Source organism: Sinohyriopsis cumingii, chromosome 7 (genome assembly GCF_028554795.1).
Source record: "Sinohyriopsis cumingii isolate HCF-2022 chromosome 7, ASM2855479v2, whole genome shotgun sequence".
NCBI classification, from domain to species: Eukaryota; Metazoa; Mollusca; class Bivalvia; order Unionida; family Unionidae; genus Sinohyriopsis; species Sinohyriopsis cumingii.
In genome coordinates, this window is record NC_142967.1 from 51,162,354 (window position 1) to 51,182,031 (window position 19,678).

At 33.5% G+C, this 19,678-nt stretch overlaps 1 protein-coding gene across 2 annotated transcripts in view; it reads right to left on the minus strand.

Moving 5' to 3' along the window:
- Nucleotides 1-331: 331 nt before the first annotated feature.
- LOC149795215 (uncharacterized) overlaps nucleotides 332-19,678 on the minus strand; it is a 68,893-nt gene continuing 49,546 nt past the window's right edge. Inside the window, exons 12-14 of one of the 2 annotated variants that reach the window (XM_089964958.1) lie at nucleotides 18,025-18,152; nucleotides 13,998-14,108; nucleotides 332-594 (exon numbers count right to left, since the gene is read on the minus strand). In XM_089964958.1, coding sequence (XP_089821084.1) covers nucleotides 572-594; nucleotides 13,998-14,108; nucleotides 18,025-18,152 — 262 coding nt within the window. In that variant the 3' untranslated portion in view covers nucleotides 332-571. Of the gene's footprint in view, nucleotides 595-1,722; nucleotides 14,109-18,024; nucleotides 18,153-19,678 lie in introns of those variants that run through there. The other variant, XM_089964957.1, reaches the window with a different exon arrangement.

Sequence of the window (19,678 nt, forward strand, 5' to 3'; positions counted from 1 at the left end):
GTTTATCTTTTTCGGTTAAAGTAAATCACAAATATATATTTATGATTGTTAATAAATATTTAATAAACACATAAGGCTACACATTTAAAATTTACAATAAACTAAATATAATATTGGTTATAATCAGCCGGTTTGGATAGCGCGCACTTTGCTTTAGTAAAGCATTTGAACCTCTTACTTCGTCACAATGAACGTTTATTAATAATTTTCGGCATATGCGAAATTAATAGACACAACTATGGGTGCGTACGTAGAATTTTTTTTTTTATTAAAACAAGAAAAGAACAAAACGAAATCATGTAAATCTTACCAAGGCAATTGAAAGCTAACTGTTACCCTGAATAATCGGTCCTTGTAACAGTTTCCAAATGTCAAACAGTAGAAAAATCGTCGATGTTCAAGACACGTGCGATGATATGCATATAGTAAATTCCTTTGATAAATAAACAGGATTTGTAGCAGCAATGAATTCAATCACTTGTCATCACATTCAAAGCTGTTACGTAATTATAATCAGATTAAGGTTAGGCTCAACCGTTCAACAATACGGACTGATATAATCTATGTATCTTCAACGGCTATGAGTAGTGTAGTCTGGAGAAGAAAAAAAAACATTGGATATAAAAATTTTGAAAACTTTTTGAAAAGTACGAAGAGAAAATCAATTAATTAGCAGACAGACAACAAGGAACAAAATGAGACAGAAATTGAGGAATGTCATTGTATTTATGCAAAATGATATTACAGCGCAAAACATACAAGATAAACCAAGTGAAGATTATTTCGAGGTTGTGGTGGTTTTAACAAAATCAATAGTGATAGTAAATATATGTGTCATGAAAGAATTAAAGGGAAGGAAATTGAAGAGGCAAGATATTGGAAAGGAAAACTACAATATATACGTAATGCTCCTTTTTTTATTCTTTGCAAATTTGTGGCCTTTTCTTAAATTTTGAATCTCTGAGTGTCTCAAGGCTTCCGAAAATGTTGGGAAAAAGCCAGGCCAGCGGAAATGGCCAGCATCATAACGGACTAAAACATATTATAAATGACCAGCTGGATAAAGTAATGTACTTAGATTATTCTTTTTTACCATCTTAATGCCGAATCAATATAATAACGAATCAAGTTAATTATGCAGGAGTGTGTGTGTGTGGGTGAGAGAGAGAGAGAGAGAGAGAGAGAGAGAGAGAGAGAGACCACTTCTGTATGACAATACAATATTTGCAACATTTGTTTTTGGTCATTTATATATTTTATATGTCATTTATATGGAATCCCGTTAGGGCCAATCGTTCCATCTCTCCACCGTGTAGTATTTGGCCGAGCGATGAAGTGATGCGATGGAGCGATTTGTCATTTATTGCTTAAGAGATTAAAGTCGAAAAATATAATACTAGTAAACTGCATTTATATGTATTATTGATCAACCCGACACAAGAACGCGAAGTTTTAAAGAGAATAAAATCGGGGGAGGGGAGAGCGATGTCATTTATAGGTGAGACGGTAGACACAATGCGATTTGGTGTGGATTTCGGTTGATTTGTCTGGACTTGATTGTGGAATTGGGTGGATTTGGGTGTTTCGTAACACCCTGCCAAACCTAAGTACGTACATATGAATGTTCTGGCTGTAATACAATGTCCTCACGCATCTTTTAAGATTACGAAATTGAAAACGCCACTTAAAAAGAAGCTTACATGCACACAAATAGGCGGAACATTTGTAGTGTTTTTGAACGGTGTATTTTAATTCGTAATTTCATAATTTTCTAACCTGAATACAGGAACCTCTGAATTCTGAATTACTTGTGCCATAATAATAATAATAAAAAATAAATGACCAAACATGTGGGCGTATGAAAATAAAACTGTTTTTGACAGATACTTAATAAAAATACCGTATATTGGGACATTTTCGCAGACGTAAAATTGTGCAATTTTATTTTTAAAAATGCGGGGTTTAAAGTTTGGTCAGTTATATTTTAGTGACTGCACATCTAGAGAGTTTATAATGTACAACACTATATATATTAAATGGCTTAGAGTTTATAATGTACAACACAATACTATAATGTACAACACTACATATTAAATGGCTTAGAGTTTATAATGTACAACACTATACATATTAAATGGCTTAGAGTTTATAATGTACAACACTATACATATGAAATGGCTTAGAGTTTATAATGTACAACACTATACATATGAAATGGCTTAGAGTTTATAATGTACAACACTATACATATGAAATGGCTTAGAGTTTATAATGTACAACACTATACATATGAAATGGCTTAGAATTTATAATGTACAACACTATACCTATTAAATGGCTTAGAATTTATAATGTACAACACTATACATATGAAATGGCTTAGAGTTTATAATGTACAACACTATACCTATTAGATGGCTTAGAATTTATAATGTACAACACTATACATATGAAATGGCTTAGAGTTTATAATGTACAACACTATACATATGAAATGGCTTAGAGTTTATAATGTACAACACTATACATATGAAATGGCTTATAGTTTATAATGTGCAACACTATACCTATTAAATGGATTAGTGTTTATAATGTAAAACACTATACATATTAAATGGATCAGAGTTTATGATGTACAACATTATACATATTAAATAGCTTAGATCCAATACTGCCCTCACTAACTGATGTTATTAAAACCTCTCTCTCATCCAGGGAATTCCCATCATTTTTCAAAACTGCCGTTGTAAAGCCTCTGCTGAAGAAACCAACACTCGACCATAACAAATTAAAGAACTACCACCCAGTTTCTTATCTCCCATTCATATAAAAAAATCTTAGAAAAAGTATCTGATTTGAATTCAAACTCTCCTTTTTTTAGCAATGTACAGTCTGCATATCGCCTTTGTCACTGTACTGAAACTACTCTTCTGAAAGTAGTTAATGACCTTCTCTCTGCTTTGGATAGAAAAAAGATTACAGTCCTCATCTTCCTTGATTTGGGTGCAGCATTTGACACAACAGACCATGATATATTACTTCACCATCTCCAGCATGTATTTGGCATTCATGATACAACCTTACTGCGGTTCAAGTCCTACTTGGTTGACATGACACAAATTGTGTCCGCAAATGGAATACACACCAGCCCAGTTGATCTATGTTGTGTTGTTCCACAGGGGTATGTTTTTGGACCTGTTCTCTTCATTATATATGCTCAGTCGCTCTCAAGTGTCATAGGTCATCATCCAACATCTCACCAATTGTATGCCAAATATACAAATCTAGCCACCCAATTGAAGATGATGCTACCATCTAAGGTGTAGAGAGGTCCTACTTGGTCAACAGGACACAAATTGTGTCTGCAAATGAAATACACTCCAGCCCAGTTAATTTATGTTGTGGTGTTCAACAGCGGTCTGTTCTTGGACATGTTCTCATCATTCTGTACACTCAGCCGCTCTCAAGTGTCATAGATCATCATCCAGTGTCTCACCAATTGTACGCTGATGACACCCAAATATACAAATCTAGCCACCCAACTGAAGTTGATGCTACCATCCAAGGTGTAGAGAGGTGCATTTCTGATGTGAAATCATGGATGACATGTAACAAGCTGCAGATGAATGATGATAAAACTGAATCCATTTTGATCACAACACAAAGACTTTCTCATTCACATCCTTTACCTCAAACAATAAATATCAGCAACACCAACATTAAATTCACACAGTCAGTACACAGTCTAGCTTTTACTCTTGACAGTACTCTCACACTGCACCAACATGTGATGAACACATGCAAGGCTTGAGCTGAGATGTATCAGCTCCATTCACAAATATCTTTCAGTTGATGCCACTAGAACACTTGTGTGTTCATTAGTACTTTCAAGAATGGATTATTGTAACTCAATTCTGTTGGTTTGTCTCAATATCTACTCCAGTAACTTCTAAAAGTTCAAAACACAGCTGCTCGGAGCATCCTTAGAGTACAACGATCAGAGCACACCTCCCAACTGCTCTACAGCTTGGAGCTTCTAAAGATTAGACGCTATACAAAGTCCTCATTATTATTATTTATTTATTTATTTTCAAGACATTACCCCAGATGCTAAATTATTATTTTTTGTTAAAAAATTTCTACCAGGTAGAATACCTACTAAAAGGGAATTTTTGTTATTTGTTTCATCTATGCTTAAAGACTGTGGGCGAGTCAAAGTTTTTGTCACATTCAGGCTGAAAACAGTGTGTAAACAATTCACTGATCCAGCACTAAAAATGTGATTTTTAATATGTCATGCCTACAACATGCAACATCTGCATGACTCCGAAGTACATGTCTTCATGTGCTTATAAACCACAAATGAGGTATTTGAGATACATTCAGAAAAGCTGTTAATCCCCTTTTTCTGGATAGTTTCTTCTTTCTTGGCATAAATATTAACATTTTGAAAGAACCCAGGTACATCACCAGATTTCTTTCAGACCAATGCTAACTGACTCTGTATTGCCATTTTAAACTTCGAGTTGAACATTAAAAAGACCTCTAAATGTAGGCATGGTACAATTACGTGTCTAACTGTTTTGAAGCGATGACAAGTACAGTTGTAGTGTCAACCATGTTCATGAGGGTGTCTGTTACCCTGAAGGTTAGAGACCAGGACTACTTGCACTACACAGGAAATATAAATTTGATTTGCAATAAATTCATGTATTTTCTATAGTCCTGATAGTGATACATTCTTTATGTATTGTTTATAGTCCTGATGGAAATGCACACTTTATGTATTGCAATACAGTCCTGATAGTAATGCATACTTTATGTATTTTCTATTGTCCTGAGAGGGATGCATTATTTATGTATTCTTTATAGTCCTGATAGTGATGCATACTTTATATATTTTCTATAGTCCTGATAGTGATGCATTCATTATGTAATGTTTATAGTCCTCATAGTGATGCATACTGCATGCCTTTTCTACAGTCCTTATAGTGATGCATTTTTTTATGGATTGTTTATAGTTCTGATAGTGATGCATTCTTTATGTACTGTTTATAGTCTGGATAGTGATGCATACTTTATATATTGTTCATAGTCCTGATAGTAATGCATACTTTATGTATTGTAATACAGTCCTGATAGTGATGCATATTTTATGTATTTTTATAGTCCTGATAGTGATGCATTCTTTATTATTTTTATAGTCCTGATAGTGATGCATGCTTTATGTATTTTGTATAGTCCTGATATTGATGTATTCTTTATGTATTTTAAATAATCCTGGTAGTGATGCATTCTTTATGACTGTATTGTTTATAGACCTGATAGTGATGAATACTTTATATATTTTCTATAGTCCTGATAGTGATACATACTTTATGTACTTTCTATAGTCCTGATAGTGTTGCATTCTTTATGCATGTTCTAACATCCTGATAGTGTTGCATCCTTTATCTATTGTTTATAGTCCTGACAGTGATGCATACTTTATGTATTTTCTATAGTCCTGATCGTGTTGCATTCTTTATGCATTTTCTATAGTCCTGATAGTGATGCTAATTTATGTATTGTTTATAGTCCTGATAGTCTTGCATTATGTATTAATAGTCCTGATAGTGATGCATTCTTTATGTATTTCCTATAGTCCTGATAGTGATACATACTTTGTTTTTTTTATAGTTCTGATAGATCTGCAATATTTGTGTATTGTTTATAGTCCTGATAGTAATGCATACTTTATGTATTGTAATACAGTCCTGACAGTGATGCATACTTTATGCATTTTCTATAGTCCTGATAGTAATGCATGCTTTATGTATTTTCTATAGTCCTGAGATTGATACATACTTTATGTATTTTCCATAGTCCTGAGACTGATACATACTTTATGGATTGTTTATAGTCCTGATAGTGATGCATTTGTTATGTATTTTCTATAGTCCCAAGATTGATGCATACTTTATGGATTGTTTACAGTCCTGATAGTTGTATATCCATTATGTGTTATTTATAGTCATGATAGCTGTGCATTCTTTATGTATTGTTTACAGCCAACTTTTGTCTGGTTTGCACTTCAGTAAATATAATTTGAATAAGTTTAAAATTGAAAACTTGATCAAAAGTCAAGCCTCTGTGTTCATATTTCATTTATTGAGAAGGTTAGTTCTCACTAATAAAATCTGAATTTTTGCAGATAAGTAGAATATACCCTGCTTTAGTTAATAAAGCTGTCAACAAGTTACATTAAGATTACTATAAAATTTTCAAACAAAACAATATAAACCCAACCATAGTTAAACCTAACTCTTTACTGGTGGCTCACTCTGTGCTGCTAGATTTTGATAATAAAAAAATAATGACATTACAATATATACACTGAAACAAGTATTTAACCTCAACAACATCTATACAGCCAAGACAAGTATTTAACATTAACAACATCCATAATACCAAAACAAATATTTAACATTAACAACATTTATACTACCAAGACAAGTATTTAACATTAACAACATCTATACTGCCAGGACAAGTATTTAACATTAACAACATCTATAATACCAAAACATATTGTACATTAACATCTACATTGCCAAGACAAGTATTTAACATTAACAACATCTATAATACCAAAACATATTGTACATTAACATCTACATTGCCAAGACAAGTATTTAACATTAACAACATCTATAATACCAAAACATATTGTACATTAACATCTACATTGCCAAGACAAGTATTTAACATTAACAACATCTATAATACCAAAACATATTGTACATTAACATCGACATTGCCAAGACAAGTATTTAACCTTAACATCTACACTGCCAAGACAATTATTTAACCTTTACAACATTTACACTGCCAAGACAAAGTTTTAACACTGAAATCTCATCCCTGAATAGTTTCACAAGTATACAGACATTATCAATGTAACAATACAATCGTAAGTATAGACCCCAATCAACATTTCTCAAAATGTAAAATACAACTGACATCCTTTTGCAAAAAAAGGTCAACAGTCAACCTGGGTAAAACTGCGACTCGCAAATTAAATAAACAAAAAAAAAAAATGCAAGAATTTGGTCCTAAAGTTAAATTTACTATATTTCTGCATGTAAATTTTTCAATTCTTATTCTGATTTGTATGAAGAAATGGAACGGAAATTAAATGATATTACAGCAAAATATAAATTTGTATATTTTATAGACTACATAAATACATGTAGAGAAAATATACATCATATTTTATATTAAAATCATGATGAGTTGAATGTTTTTCAAACCGATGGATTTAAATTCCAGATCTAATTTGTCCCTAGATATATTGGGTATTCCTAGCCATTGAAAACATGGGATACAAAGACTAACACAAATGGCCATCGACTGACTGAAATGGAAAAGTCCTTGAATCTATTCATCTTAAATGGATGCATGACAGATGATAGACATATGGGTCAATGCTCATGTAAAAATGCATCTGATTCAGTTGTTGTTTAGTTCTGTCAACAGTTGAATCCCTTGACTACATCTCTAATTTCAAAAGAGTATTTATTTGAACCATATTTTTTATGTATATGTCTCCAGTCAGTAGTTTCTTTCTTACAAGAATAATAATCTGAATGAAAAGAAAACTGAAATGGTGTCAAGATTATCTATAAGATGAAATAAAGTAAATGGTAAAAGCTTGGTAAACAATACTGATGGAGCAAAGCTCACAGTTATTAAAAATGTAATACAAATTTTACGGTTATGGCTTGGGAAACTTCTTGTTTTACATATATGTCTAGAGAAGTCAAGGATACACAATATAAATAGCTTGGCAATGAATAGAAAAGTGACACCATACCATTTAGCAACAAGACTGCACTGACCAGTAAGAGAATAAGTCAGACACTGTAAGTCAATTATATAAAAGCACCAACAAAAACACTTTAGGTTGCAAAACCCGAAGTCAGCGATAAACAAAGAAGACTTTGCAAGTCAGATCCAAAACAAAACTGGAAAGTAATTATTTAATACTGGAGAAAAGAAAAATAATCCGGACATAAGCATTAATGTGTTTAATAAATAATTCAAAGGTAATCATTCTTTTGATTAAACTTAAAATGATTTTGATCTTTAACTGAGACTGCAAAGACATCTTAGCAGGGAGTGAGGAAGAAATCAGCAATAGTAACAGGCAAGTATTGCATCATTAAAATTAGTTTTACTACAAAACAATAATATTTTAAAAGCAGTAATACATTCTCTGCTTTTATTGCAATACTCAATTTCCCACCCTGGTGTAAGGCTGATGGCAGAAAGATAAGCTTTCAAAGTGAACTTACCACTGCTGTCAGTAGGGTGCTCTTCTGCTGTCTGGATGATGGCTTGACATGTTGGGCCAATATGGATGGCTCTAATGTGCAAATACTCTCGCACTGTTTTGAGATACAACAGGAAGATGGGGTGATTCATGATATCTTCTAGAGAAGGGTGATTATGAAAAGCACAAGATGCAGAAATAGCCCCAATCTCATGAACTCTGATTCTCAGGAAGGAAAGATATATCTGAAAGATGATAAGCTCTTTTGACAGAAAAAAAAATCATCTTGAAATTGTGGCTGCTGAAATATCAGAGGTAACTCTGAGAGGGAGAAAAAGATGGTGAGAATCTGACGATTGTTGTGTAGAAAGAACCTCTGTATTGCGACATCAGATCCCTCCTCAGCAGTAATCTCCTGGGGTCATGTCACTGAAGCATGACTGTTGAAGCTGGGCGAGGGATATCAGTTCTGGCTGCAAAGAATTTGAAGGATTATTCTGAAAGATGGGAATGAGTAGGGGTACAAACAATCCCACTTCAGACTGAAGGCATCCATTGCCCATGTTCTCTCACCTGGAACTGAAGATGGATAGATGGTTACTATTGTTCTGTCTCATAGCAAAGATGAAAAGCTGTCTCTGCTGCCAACTGGTGCAGAGACCATTCTGTGAGGACCACCCAACCATCTAGTCATGTGTGCCATGATACCTCTTGTGCTCTGATTATCGCAGACTCTTGGTGATCTCCTCAAAGACTGTCCAACAAAGGATGTTCCAGACTTCCACACAAAAAGAAGGGGCACTAGTACCCCCCTGAAGTCCTGATAGTGATGCATTCTCTATGTGTTGTCCATGATGGTCATAAGGCAATGACGTATTAACTGATTGACATTCCCTTAAAGTGCTTGAAAAACAACTTGCATTTTCTGGTTGTTTATATGAAGAAAAGATACTTCCCAAGATTAAAAGCCCTGCAGAATCAACACCTTGAGCTCCAGGTAAACACCCCAAGCCGAATGTGGGGCATTGGTGTACAGAAAGGAGTGGGGTTCCAGGGCATGTATCATGAAAACAGTCTCAAATAATTCCTGGTTTTGCCCCACAAACTCTGATGGTAATGAAATTTTGATCCCAGTGAAAGGTGAGGTAGAAATTGAGAAATCTCATGTTCCAGACAAAACCATATGAATTTTCTGTGGGCTGGGAAGATGTGTATGTGACGGTACACATCAGGGAGATTTATGGAGAACCCCAGTCATCTGACCTAATGACATTCCTGAATAAGAACACATTTTCCTTGAGCCACTACTTGGTAATAGCAACTTCCCTACACCAAGGATCCCTCCCTCATAGGTCTGCCAGAAGTGACAGCAATCATTCCCTTGCTGAAGCAAGTGATTTTTTTATCCTGGAAAAAGTCACAGACCCATCCCTTATCGACAAGTTGATATAACAATCTATTCAGGAGGAGTAGTGAGCACAAGATTTTCAAGATGGCCACTGTGTAATGGCCATATTGGATGTCATATCAGCACCATTTTCAATTAAAAAAACTTGACAGCATAAGAAGCCTTCTGGTGAAAACCCCATGTCAATATGACTTCCTGTTCAATAAGGGTTGTGAAACCAAATTTTTAAAAAATGGCTTCCATGGTGGCCATATAGGATATCAGATTGGCACCATTTCTATCAGGATCAGCTTGACATTATAGGCAGTCTTTTTGTGAAAATCCCATGTGATATGACTATACATTCAAGAGGAGTAGTGATATTTTCAAAACGGCTGTCATGGTGGCCATATTTGACATCATACTGACACTATTTTCAATTAAAAAGAGCTGGACATCGCAAGTCTTTCAGGAAAAACATGTTGATATGACCATCCATGTAGAAGGAGTAACAATTGGATTTTTTTAGATGGTCACTGCAGCAACCATATTGGATGTTCAATAGATACCATTTTCATCTGGGACTATCCAGACTTCACAGGAAGTGTTTTAGTGACCATCCATTCATGGGTACTAGCAATAACAGGACTTTCAAGATGGCTGCCTAGGTGGCCATGTTGGATATCTGAGTAGTACCAATTTCATTTATGTCCAACTAAACCATGAAATGAATGTGGGTGTGTAAACTTCATGGCAATCCTGCAAGTGGTTTAGGAGCAGTAGCAATGACAAACTCGTGCTAATGGGCAGATGGAAAGACAATGGACATCTGACAACAGGTCATCCCATAAGCTCTTCTAGTCTATGACCAGTAGAGCTGAAATATAACCTTTATAGAAATGAGTCAAATATTAGTAAAACTCAGGGCCTTCAAAAGGGCTCTCAATGCATATGATATGACTTTTTTATGTGTTTCCCCCACTTTTTTCATTCTGAAGGGTTTTCAAGACCAGACAGAAAATTCAGGGTATCTCAATCTCAATTCAGGGCCAGCTAGATACCATAACAAGTCTTCTGATGAAAACCCCATGCATATGTCACTTCCTTAAGGAGGAGTGGTGATGACAAGATTTTCAAGATGGCTACTATGCAGGCATCATCTTCAATTTGGACCAAGTAGTCACTACAAGGTGTCTTTTGACAAAATGCCCATGCTTTGAAAAGATCATCCATTCAGGAGGAATAACAATAACAAGAATAATATTATAGCTGCCTGAGTGGCATCCATTTTCATATGGGGCTAACTAGACTTTGGAATGAATCTGAGAATAAGGTTTCATGGCAATCCTATCAGTAACAAATGGACGGATGACTGATGATGGACAGAGGCCATCCCATAAGCTCTTTATTCTATTACCAAAAAACAACTTTGCAAAACATACATTTCTGTAAGTGATCCTGTGTGATAAAATTCCAAAGCACTTTGGATGGAAACAAGACACAGTATATTTTCATTTAAACACTGCCTCTTTTGAGTCAGCAAGCAGTTTTGTTTGATATATGTGTCAAGAAAGAAAAAAGCATATCACAAAATGAGAATCAAATTCCATTCACCATAGTCAAATAAAACACTTCACTCATTCATGTGAACAAGTCAGTATGGTTTTGTAAATATTTTTATATATATCAATTGCTTTGTGCAACACATTACTTAGTTTTTGGAGCAAAATAAGAGACATGCTCCAGTTTTCCTAAATTTGTCTTGCTTGCAATAGATTTGACAATACTGGGGTTTTTCCTGATTTGTCTTGCTTACAATACTTTTGACAATACTGGGGTTAGTCCTGCAGGATGAGAAAGTAGAAAGGCTACAGCCTATTGTTTTAATTAGTCTTGCATTTTACACCAATGAATCTTTTTTATTTCTAAGCACAGAGTAACTAACTCCCCAAATTTAAGGAAAACCTTAATTTCTTCCTCAAAGAATTAAAGAAATTTTTACTGTATCTTCCTCTTAAATGGTCCTTTGCGATCATGATGGGTGACACTGATCACTGGCCACATTGCAGCACACAATATTTTCTTACCATATTGTTCCCTTCATGAAAGGCCACATCTTTTTGAAGGTCAACTTATCAATGCAGAAAGGGTAGCCTCGTGAGAGGGTAGGGGGGAATCACTGTATTGATAAATCTGGACTTGACAAGAAACTTTCAGTCATTTTCGGGTGGAAGTAGCAAGAGTATAAAGCCATAAATAGAAGACTCATCCATTATGTACATGTTAGAAGCCACACCTTTGTTCTGTTGCATTTATATAAAATACTAAAAATACAATAAAATATGATACTTCCTTCTCCATTAAGGAATAAATATTTATCAAATAGTTGGTACACTTTGCACATAATGTGTGCAGTTTATTATTTTTGATATGTCAACATATTAACATATCACTTTATGTGAATCTATGAGGTGAAAGAAAAAATTGGAAATTCTTGCACAGTATTTCCTTCAATGATTTTCTGTGATGGGGGAATTTTCCTTACCCAACCTTCTGTGACTTGTTTTAGTTTACTATCACATCAACATTTTGGTGGCCATTTTTCAAAATAAATTGTCCAAGGGGCATTGAGAAAAAAGATTACATCTGTCAGAATATAGCAAATTTACCCCACAATGGCTTGATATAAATAAAACTAAGGGTATCAGGCAATGGATATATGGTTGGGGGAGACATACAGCATGAACCCCACCATATGGCAAGTGTGGTTTAAATATTAACTTATAATAGTAAATAAATAATAGTGAAAAACTCAGTGTTTAGAAAAGAATGTAGGCATGTGCTGGTCTTCCAAATTACAGAATGTTATCAAACCATAGCATTTTTTATGCAGAAAATTAGCTTTAATAAGCTAATGTTTCTTATTATGTGATATAATTGTGACTGTTAATAAATTCTGTCTATGTCTACTGTTCCAAATCAAAGAATGCAAATATCCAGTTACAAATACATTAAATCTGAAATCTCTGCATCAAGTAATCAACCCTTCACATGAATATCTAACAAATGGAAGGCTTGGTAGTGGAACTCACACATGTTTGGTAGAAATGTAAACATTCTCATCGAAATCAATGAATACAGTATGGTCATGGCTTGTCCAACCGAACACAAGTCAACTATGTGTGAAAATATACAGTAATTTCCATTACAGATCCAGTGTTGAAAAAAGATGTCTGTGTCAAATGTTCTATTGATGTGAAGGACAGCTGCTCTTTGAATCATAGTTTCTAAAAGAATCTACTTTTAAATGTTACTGGTTATAGAACTGCACATTATTAATTCAACTAACATCTGGAATTACTTGATTATATGCAAACATTTCTTCCTTGTTCCTTCTAAGCTATTTTCATTAAAATATAAAACTATGTAATAAACAGAATCTCAAATGGGCAATTGTTTAATATTAAATTTACATAATCTGTTGAAGTGCCACAAAAGTTGGCTATTATTCAACTCGTTTCATAAATGCAATAAATCATTACTCATTTGAGATCCTCTGTGTATGACAGTACATATCACATTAACCAAATAAAAACAAAACTTGTGTTTGGTTTTTAATATCATAGCTATAGCTAATTTAAATTTGGTTCCTTTTTCCCAATTAAAAAACTTAAGAGTCATGGATGTAGAACTCTGATCGTTCCTACCAGTGATAACAATCCTCATAAAATAAATTCCTAAAGTGTTTAATCATTACTTTTTAACAAAAATGTGTCAATACCACATGGATTCCCCCATCAATATGATGCAACTGAAAGACAAGTTCTAACTAAATTTGATGAAAATTGTGAATATGGACTTGAACTAAGGTCTTCCTGATGAAAAACCTCATACCAAATTTAACCTTAGTTCATTAAGTCCTCAGTAAAAGTTGAGCAAAAACTAAATTCACAATGAGCGTGACGGTACATGATGGGACCGGGCAGATGAACCAAGGCAATATTATATGCCCACTCCATGCATATGGTGGTGACAAAAGAATTGATTTCCTTATCTCTTTTCTTGCTTAAAATACTCTCCACTCATACAGCATGGCAATGACAAAGTATAAATATTAAACTCTGACCAAAGAACTGAGTCTGTTATAACCAAAAATAAATGAGCACATTCCAAAGTAATGATCCAGGTCATGAGAGAGCTGGATTGGAAACTGGATCCAAACACGAAGACAAAATACAAACAATAACCCAGATAATCATCACCTATCATCACAAACATCAAAAAAATCCTGACCACCTTGTTCTGGTGGAGAATCTGGGGCCAACTTGGGAGATTTCTTCTTATCTAAATATGTCTCTATGTTCTTGATCACCAACTTGGGGTTCTTCTTGGCATAAATTTCAACCTCTGCAAAAGTTAAAGCAAAATAACTAAATGAATACAACAAATATTAAGGAAGTAACTAAGACAAAGATTAGTAAAACACTGATATTGTTTGTATATCGAATATATATATATATATATATATATATATATATATATATATATATATATATATATAAATATATATATATATAATGTTTCATTGTAATTTTTCTTTCTTTAGAGGATATTAAAACAAAAACTTTTATAGTGGAAAAATATTGTAAACATTACTAAATTGGATGAGAAATTTTCATTTCAATCAATTAAACAAAGCAGATCTTATGACAACAAAACAAAATGTGGAAATTTATATATAAAATATTTAGTATTCCCACAACAAACCATCAAGCAAGAACCACATTTTGATTCAATTCAACAGTCCCATTTAACTGAATAACTTTAGAGAGCAATGTATCATTATTTGAATTGGGTTTTATTTTAGATATGAGAAATGACAACCAGTTAAAGCAGGCTACTGAAACCTACTTGTTTGCCCAAAGTCGTTCATAATGAATCCTCAATAAACTGACCATGTTGTAATGTCTGCAAGAGCAACTAACAATGGAGCATGTCATTCTAGGTGACCCTAATGTTTGCCTACCAGCAGTCAAAAACATTATTTTAACATTCATAGTGTCTGCTTAGTTGTACAGTAAATTCCATTTAAAGAGCCCATGGGCAATCAGAATGTTAAGGAAGACTAAAGGGCAACCACTCTGTATCATTAGTTTTTCTGCAGTTTTTTCAATCTATATTTTAAGCTCTGTCATAAACAATAATCATTATCAATAACTCAGAAGAAAGAAAAGAGAACATTTGAAACTAATAAAAATAATTTCATATTGAAGTGCTTTCATTTTGGCTACTGAATTCTGGCTCACAGATGTTTTCCTGCAGCCCATCTTGTGACGAAATGGAGTTAATGTGCAAGTAATGAATACTTGTCAACCTTCCAGACAGTGCCGGGTACTTTTCTGAGACTAAAAAATGTGTTTTGTGGCCCTAAGAGTAAGGAGTTGAATGCATGTAACCCAAACAAGCAACATTGTACAATTAAAAGTAAGTTATTTACTTATATTAACCTATAGAAAAATGACTGAATCCATCAAGCAGTAGTTCTTAAATTTAGTTGTACAAGAATTTACTTGCTTCACAAATGGTTGATCCTTCCATTAAGCAAAGCTGCATTTTGATGTTCCTGCCCTCAAAGATAAATATCACTTCCACAATAGATCAGGTATCAAAATAATATTTTACATGGAGTAAAATTAACCTCAAAGAAAAGCTGCCAGTGATAATGAACTTCAGTAAAGATGGCTTCAACATCTTCATTTAAGGCAACAAAGTATAATAAATTCAACATACTTCTCTTTAATTTGCATAACTTCATATAAATTGGTCTGATCTGCTCTGTGTTCTTTACAGATGCAAAATAGGCATGCCGCTGTTATATACAGACTACATAGCACAATCCTTAATGATCAAAAAATATTGTTACTGAACACTGCCATATTTGGACCTGCCCATGAGCAAGATATATTCCAGTTGTCAGCAACACATACTATGACACTAATGCTAACTAATGCACCCTCAAGATCACATTACTGTCATAATTCCCACCTACTAAAAATAAGCAGATCTGACTAACACCAATAAAGGTTTGCATTCTTGTGACATTTGGAATTCCTGGTCCACCTAGTTTTAGTAACCAAACAGATAAAGCAATGCATTTCAAGTTTGGTTCTAATCATTAGAAATGCTATGTTCTGAATGTGAAGTTATAATTTGATTGGTGAATTGAAGGGTTAACAAAATATGACCTTGTACCAGTGTCAATCAGATCTCTAGTGTGTCAGAGATCTCAATTTTAATCAGATTCCAGAACACCGTGTTGTTTTGTGTGGTCAGAGTTGTTCATTTCAGACAATACAGTTTTAAGACATATATCTCAAAAATGCGAACAAAAGCAATCCATAAGCAAAACAAATGTGATGTTTCTACTGTCTTTTGTCTTAAGAAATATTGTATTTTCTTTTAATAAAAGCAAAACAAAGCAACTGTAGCAAATGTCTTTCAATGGATATGCAGAAGTTATAACCTTATGATTCCAAATCTTTCACATGTGTTCTGTTAAATGTTTGCACACAGCAAATGATTGCTATTTTTTATTCATCACTTACTATGTACATAATTACGTACTAAATACCTACAGTACTCAATATCTACAGTACTCAATACATACAGTACTAAATATTTACAGTACTCAATACCTACAATACTCAATACATACAGTACTCAATACCTACAGTACACAATACCTACATTATTAAATACCTGTTGTACTCAATAAATACAGTACTAAATACCTACAGTACACAATACCTACATTACTAAATACCTACAATACTCAATACCCACAATACTAAAAACCCACAGCACTCAATACCTACAGTATTAAATACCTACAGTACTCAATACATACAGTACTCAATACCTACAGTACACAATACCTACATTATTAAATACCTGTTGTACTCAATACCTACAGTATTAAATACCTACAGTACTCAATAAATACAGTACTAAATATCTACAATACTCAATACCTACAGTACTGTACTCAAAACATACAGATCTCAATATATAAAGTACTCAATACATACAGTACTAAATACCTTCAGAACTATCTACAGTACTAAATACCTTCAGAACTATCTACAGTACTAAATACCTTCAGAACTATCTACAGTACTCAATACCTACAAATAAGATAACACTTGTACTCAAGCAGCATGAAACAATTCTGATGTTCAGATATGACTGCCACCACATAATTAAATGGTCAAAACAGCCAAAACCAGCCTTACCATGTAAGAAAACCAGGCATCACACTTGCAAGCAATTTTGGGCAAAACACTGTCAAATTTTCCTTCTTCATGTCAGGAAAATGAAGTTGACTTTGTCCTGCCAAAAATCAGTTCCCATTCCAATTGAATCCACTCATATATTGCCATAAATAGCGAATCTTGCATGATTTTTGGCTACAAAACTTATGTTTACTGGAGTAAAACAGTACCACATGCTTTAAATTCACATTTATGTACTAATTTAGCATTCTCTGGTGCCTTACAGCTTCTACAGACTTACAATATTTAAATGCAACCATACAAATATGAAACCATAAAATGTGCATTCAATCCAATGTTTTAGAACTCCAAAAATTAAATACTGTTTTCTTAAACAAAGTTCTGAAATTAAACCTATAAAGAGGTTAAAAATTTTTTTCAATATTTACCCTAATAATTTAATTGGATTAAATGATTTTAAATTTCCAGGAATATTAATCACCTAATTTTCGGGAATAGTTTCATGCCTATTTTAAAGCTATGGTCGAGTGGTCTGTTAGTACAATTGACATCTTAACCATTGGTTCAAGTCTCAACCTCAGCCAACATGGGTGAGTGTGAAAGCTCCCATGGGTTGGTGGTTGTTTTTGGCAATTTCCTGCATTCTTCCTCTACCAAATATTCTGGCTACATGTATAGCTAATAAAGTGCTGAAAAATGGCATTACACCACAACAACAACATAACCAATTTTAAAATTTACATCTTATGCTGTTAATAAAGTTTTGAGCAGTTTTTCAGATTCAAGATCAAATACTTTTAACATCCGTATAAAATATGATGATTATTTTATGCACTGTAATACTCTTTAACTTGCAATCAGTAAAACACCAATTCTTGAGGAACTTATTTTGCCACTATAGACTTTGTCCTTTAATTCAATTGTATTTTCCCATCCTAACCCCATCCTAATTAGCTATGCAGAAGAAGTGACTTTGCATAGAATACTACCATTAACTATAGACTACAAAATGTTACTCCATTTATTTTTACCTCTTAGGACATGTCCAGAGTCCGAAATTGTCCTGGATTGACTCTTCCAAATTTCATACATGTGTAGATATGTTCCAACATAAAAATCATTAACAGTGTTCAACACACTTTTACTCTTATTGCACTCCCTGAAATGAAATGAAGAATAAATTATGTTAAACACTAGCCAATCAGACATAGTGTTACATCTATGAAATACTTTATTTAATTTCCATTGAAATATACACAGTAAATTTATCGTGAAAGTCTGCTGTGTTCAAGGATCACCTGTCATGAAATATCAAATTATTCATGCACAAACCAACTGTTACATAACATGATGACATATAAGGAGAAAATACCTGGTTTAAAAGACCACTTTCAGTCAGAAAGAGGAGTGGTCTCTCTGTGCTGTATTAAATCCATTCTTCTAAATATTTACTTTATTTCTGTCAATGTTTTGGATGACCAAAATAATCTTTTTATTGCTGCCTTAAGACATATTAAGTTATAGCTTTTAGTGTCTGAAAAATAAGGGGAGGACAAAATAGGCCTATTCAGCTAAAAACAAATTCCACAAAACAAAGAAGTAAGCACCTACAATTAGAACCATCATAAGGTGTGGGAAACATGGGGTGCTAAGCCCTAGAGGAGGGGGTAGAAAAGGGGTACCATTTCAAGGATCATGCTCTTTTGTTCTGCATTTTACTTAAACATACAGTTTTTCATTTAGTTTTTATTTTCATGAATATTAATACATTTAAAAAATAAACAATTCGCAATGGTTTTTTTTAAGGGGGAGGATAAAAAATGATGTTCACCCTGGGTGCCATTTTGTTCAGCACAAACTTGCAATGGCCTTGCTTATAATAATGTACTATCATGAGTAAAAACAAGCAATACTTCTTTAGATCTAGGGTAATGAATGAAAAAGATATTACTTGCATATTGTTCTGTATTTGATACATGTCTATAAACCAGGAAATGTAGCCATGTATTACTGTCATGTCTTTATGTTTATTTTCAAAGTCAAATGCCATGTTAGGAATTTCCCATGTAACATTTTAACCCTCTGATAAACAGCGATCATTAAAATCTACCCAACAAATGCACAAACATTTTATTTCTGTGTAAATGAGAAGTGTCAACAAATTATATAAAAAGATTTTTAATTATGAAGGTATTTTTCACAGAAAAAAAGGATGCAATTTCAATATTAGGAGTAGAAATACATTTATGATGATAATTTGTTAAGCTTCTTTGGGGTTGGAATTGTAGACAAGCCTAGGATGGCTAAATACCACAAGGAAACAGCAATTTATAATAATTATTATCAGTCAGCATGATTAATATGTTAAGAATCAGAAATACACATGATTTAATAGCTGCCATTCTCTTTTCTTTTCTCTTCTTTTTTTCTCATTTGTTTATAAACCCAAAAAACTGGTTAGTTTGCTGCAGAATAATAAATACTCTTATTCCATGGTGCAGCCAACAATGATAATATTTATTTGGCACTATTCCTTTGAATTTACTAATCATTATTGACAGCTCCGGTGGCTTAATGGTTAGAGCATCTGCCTTGTTTGTGGGAGGTTGTGGTTTTAACCCCGGCCGAGTCATACCAAAGACTTATACAAATTGTACTAACAGCAGCCTTACCTGGCACTCAGCA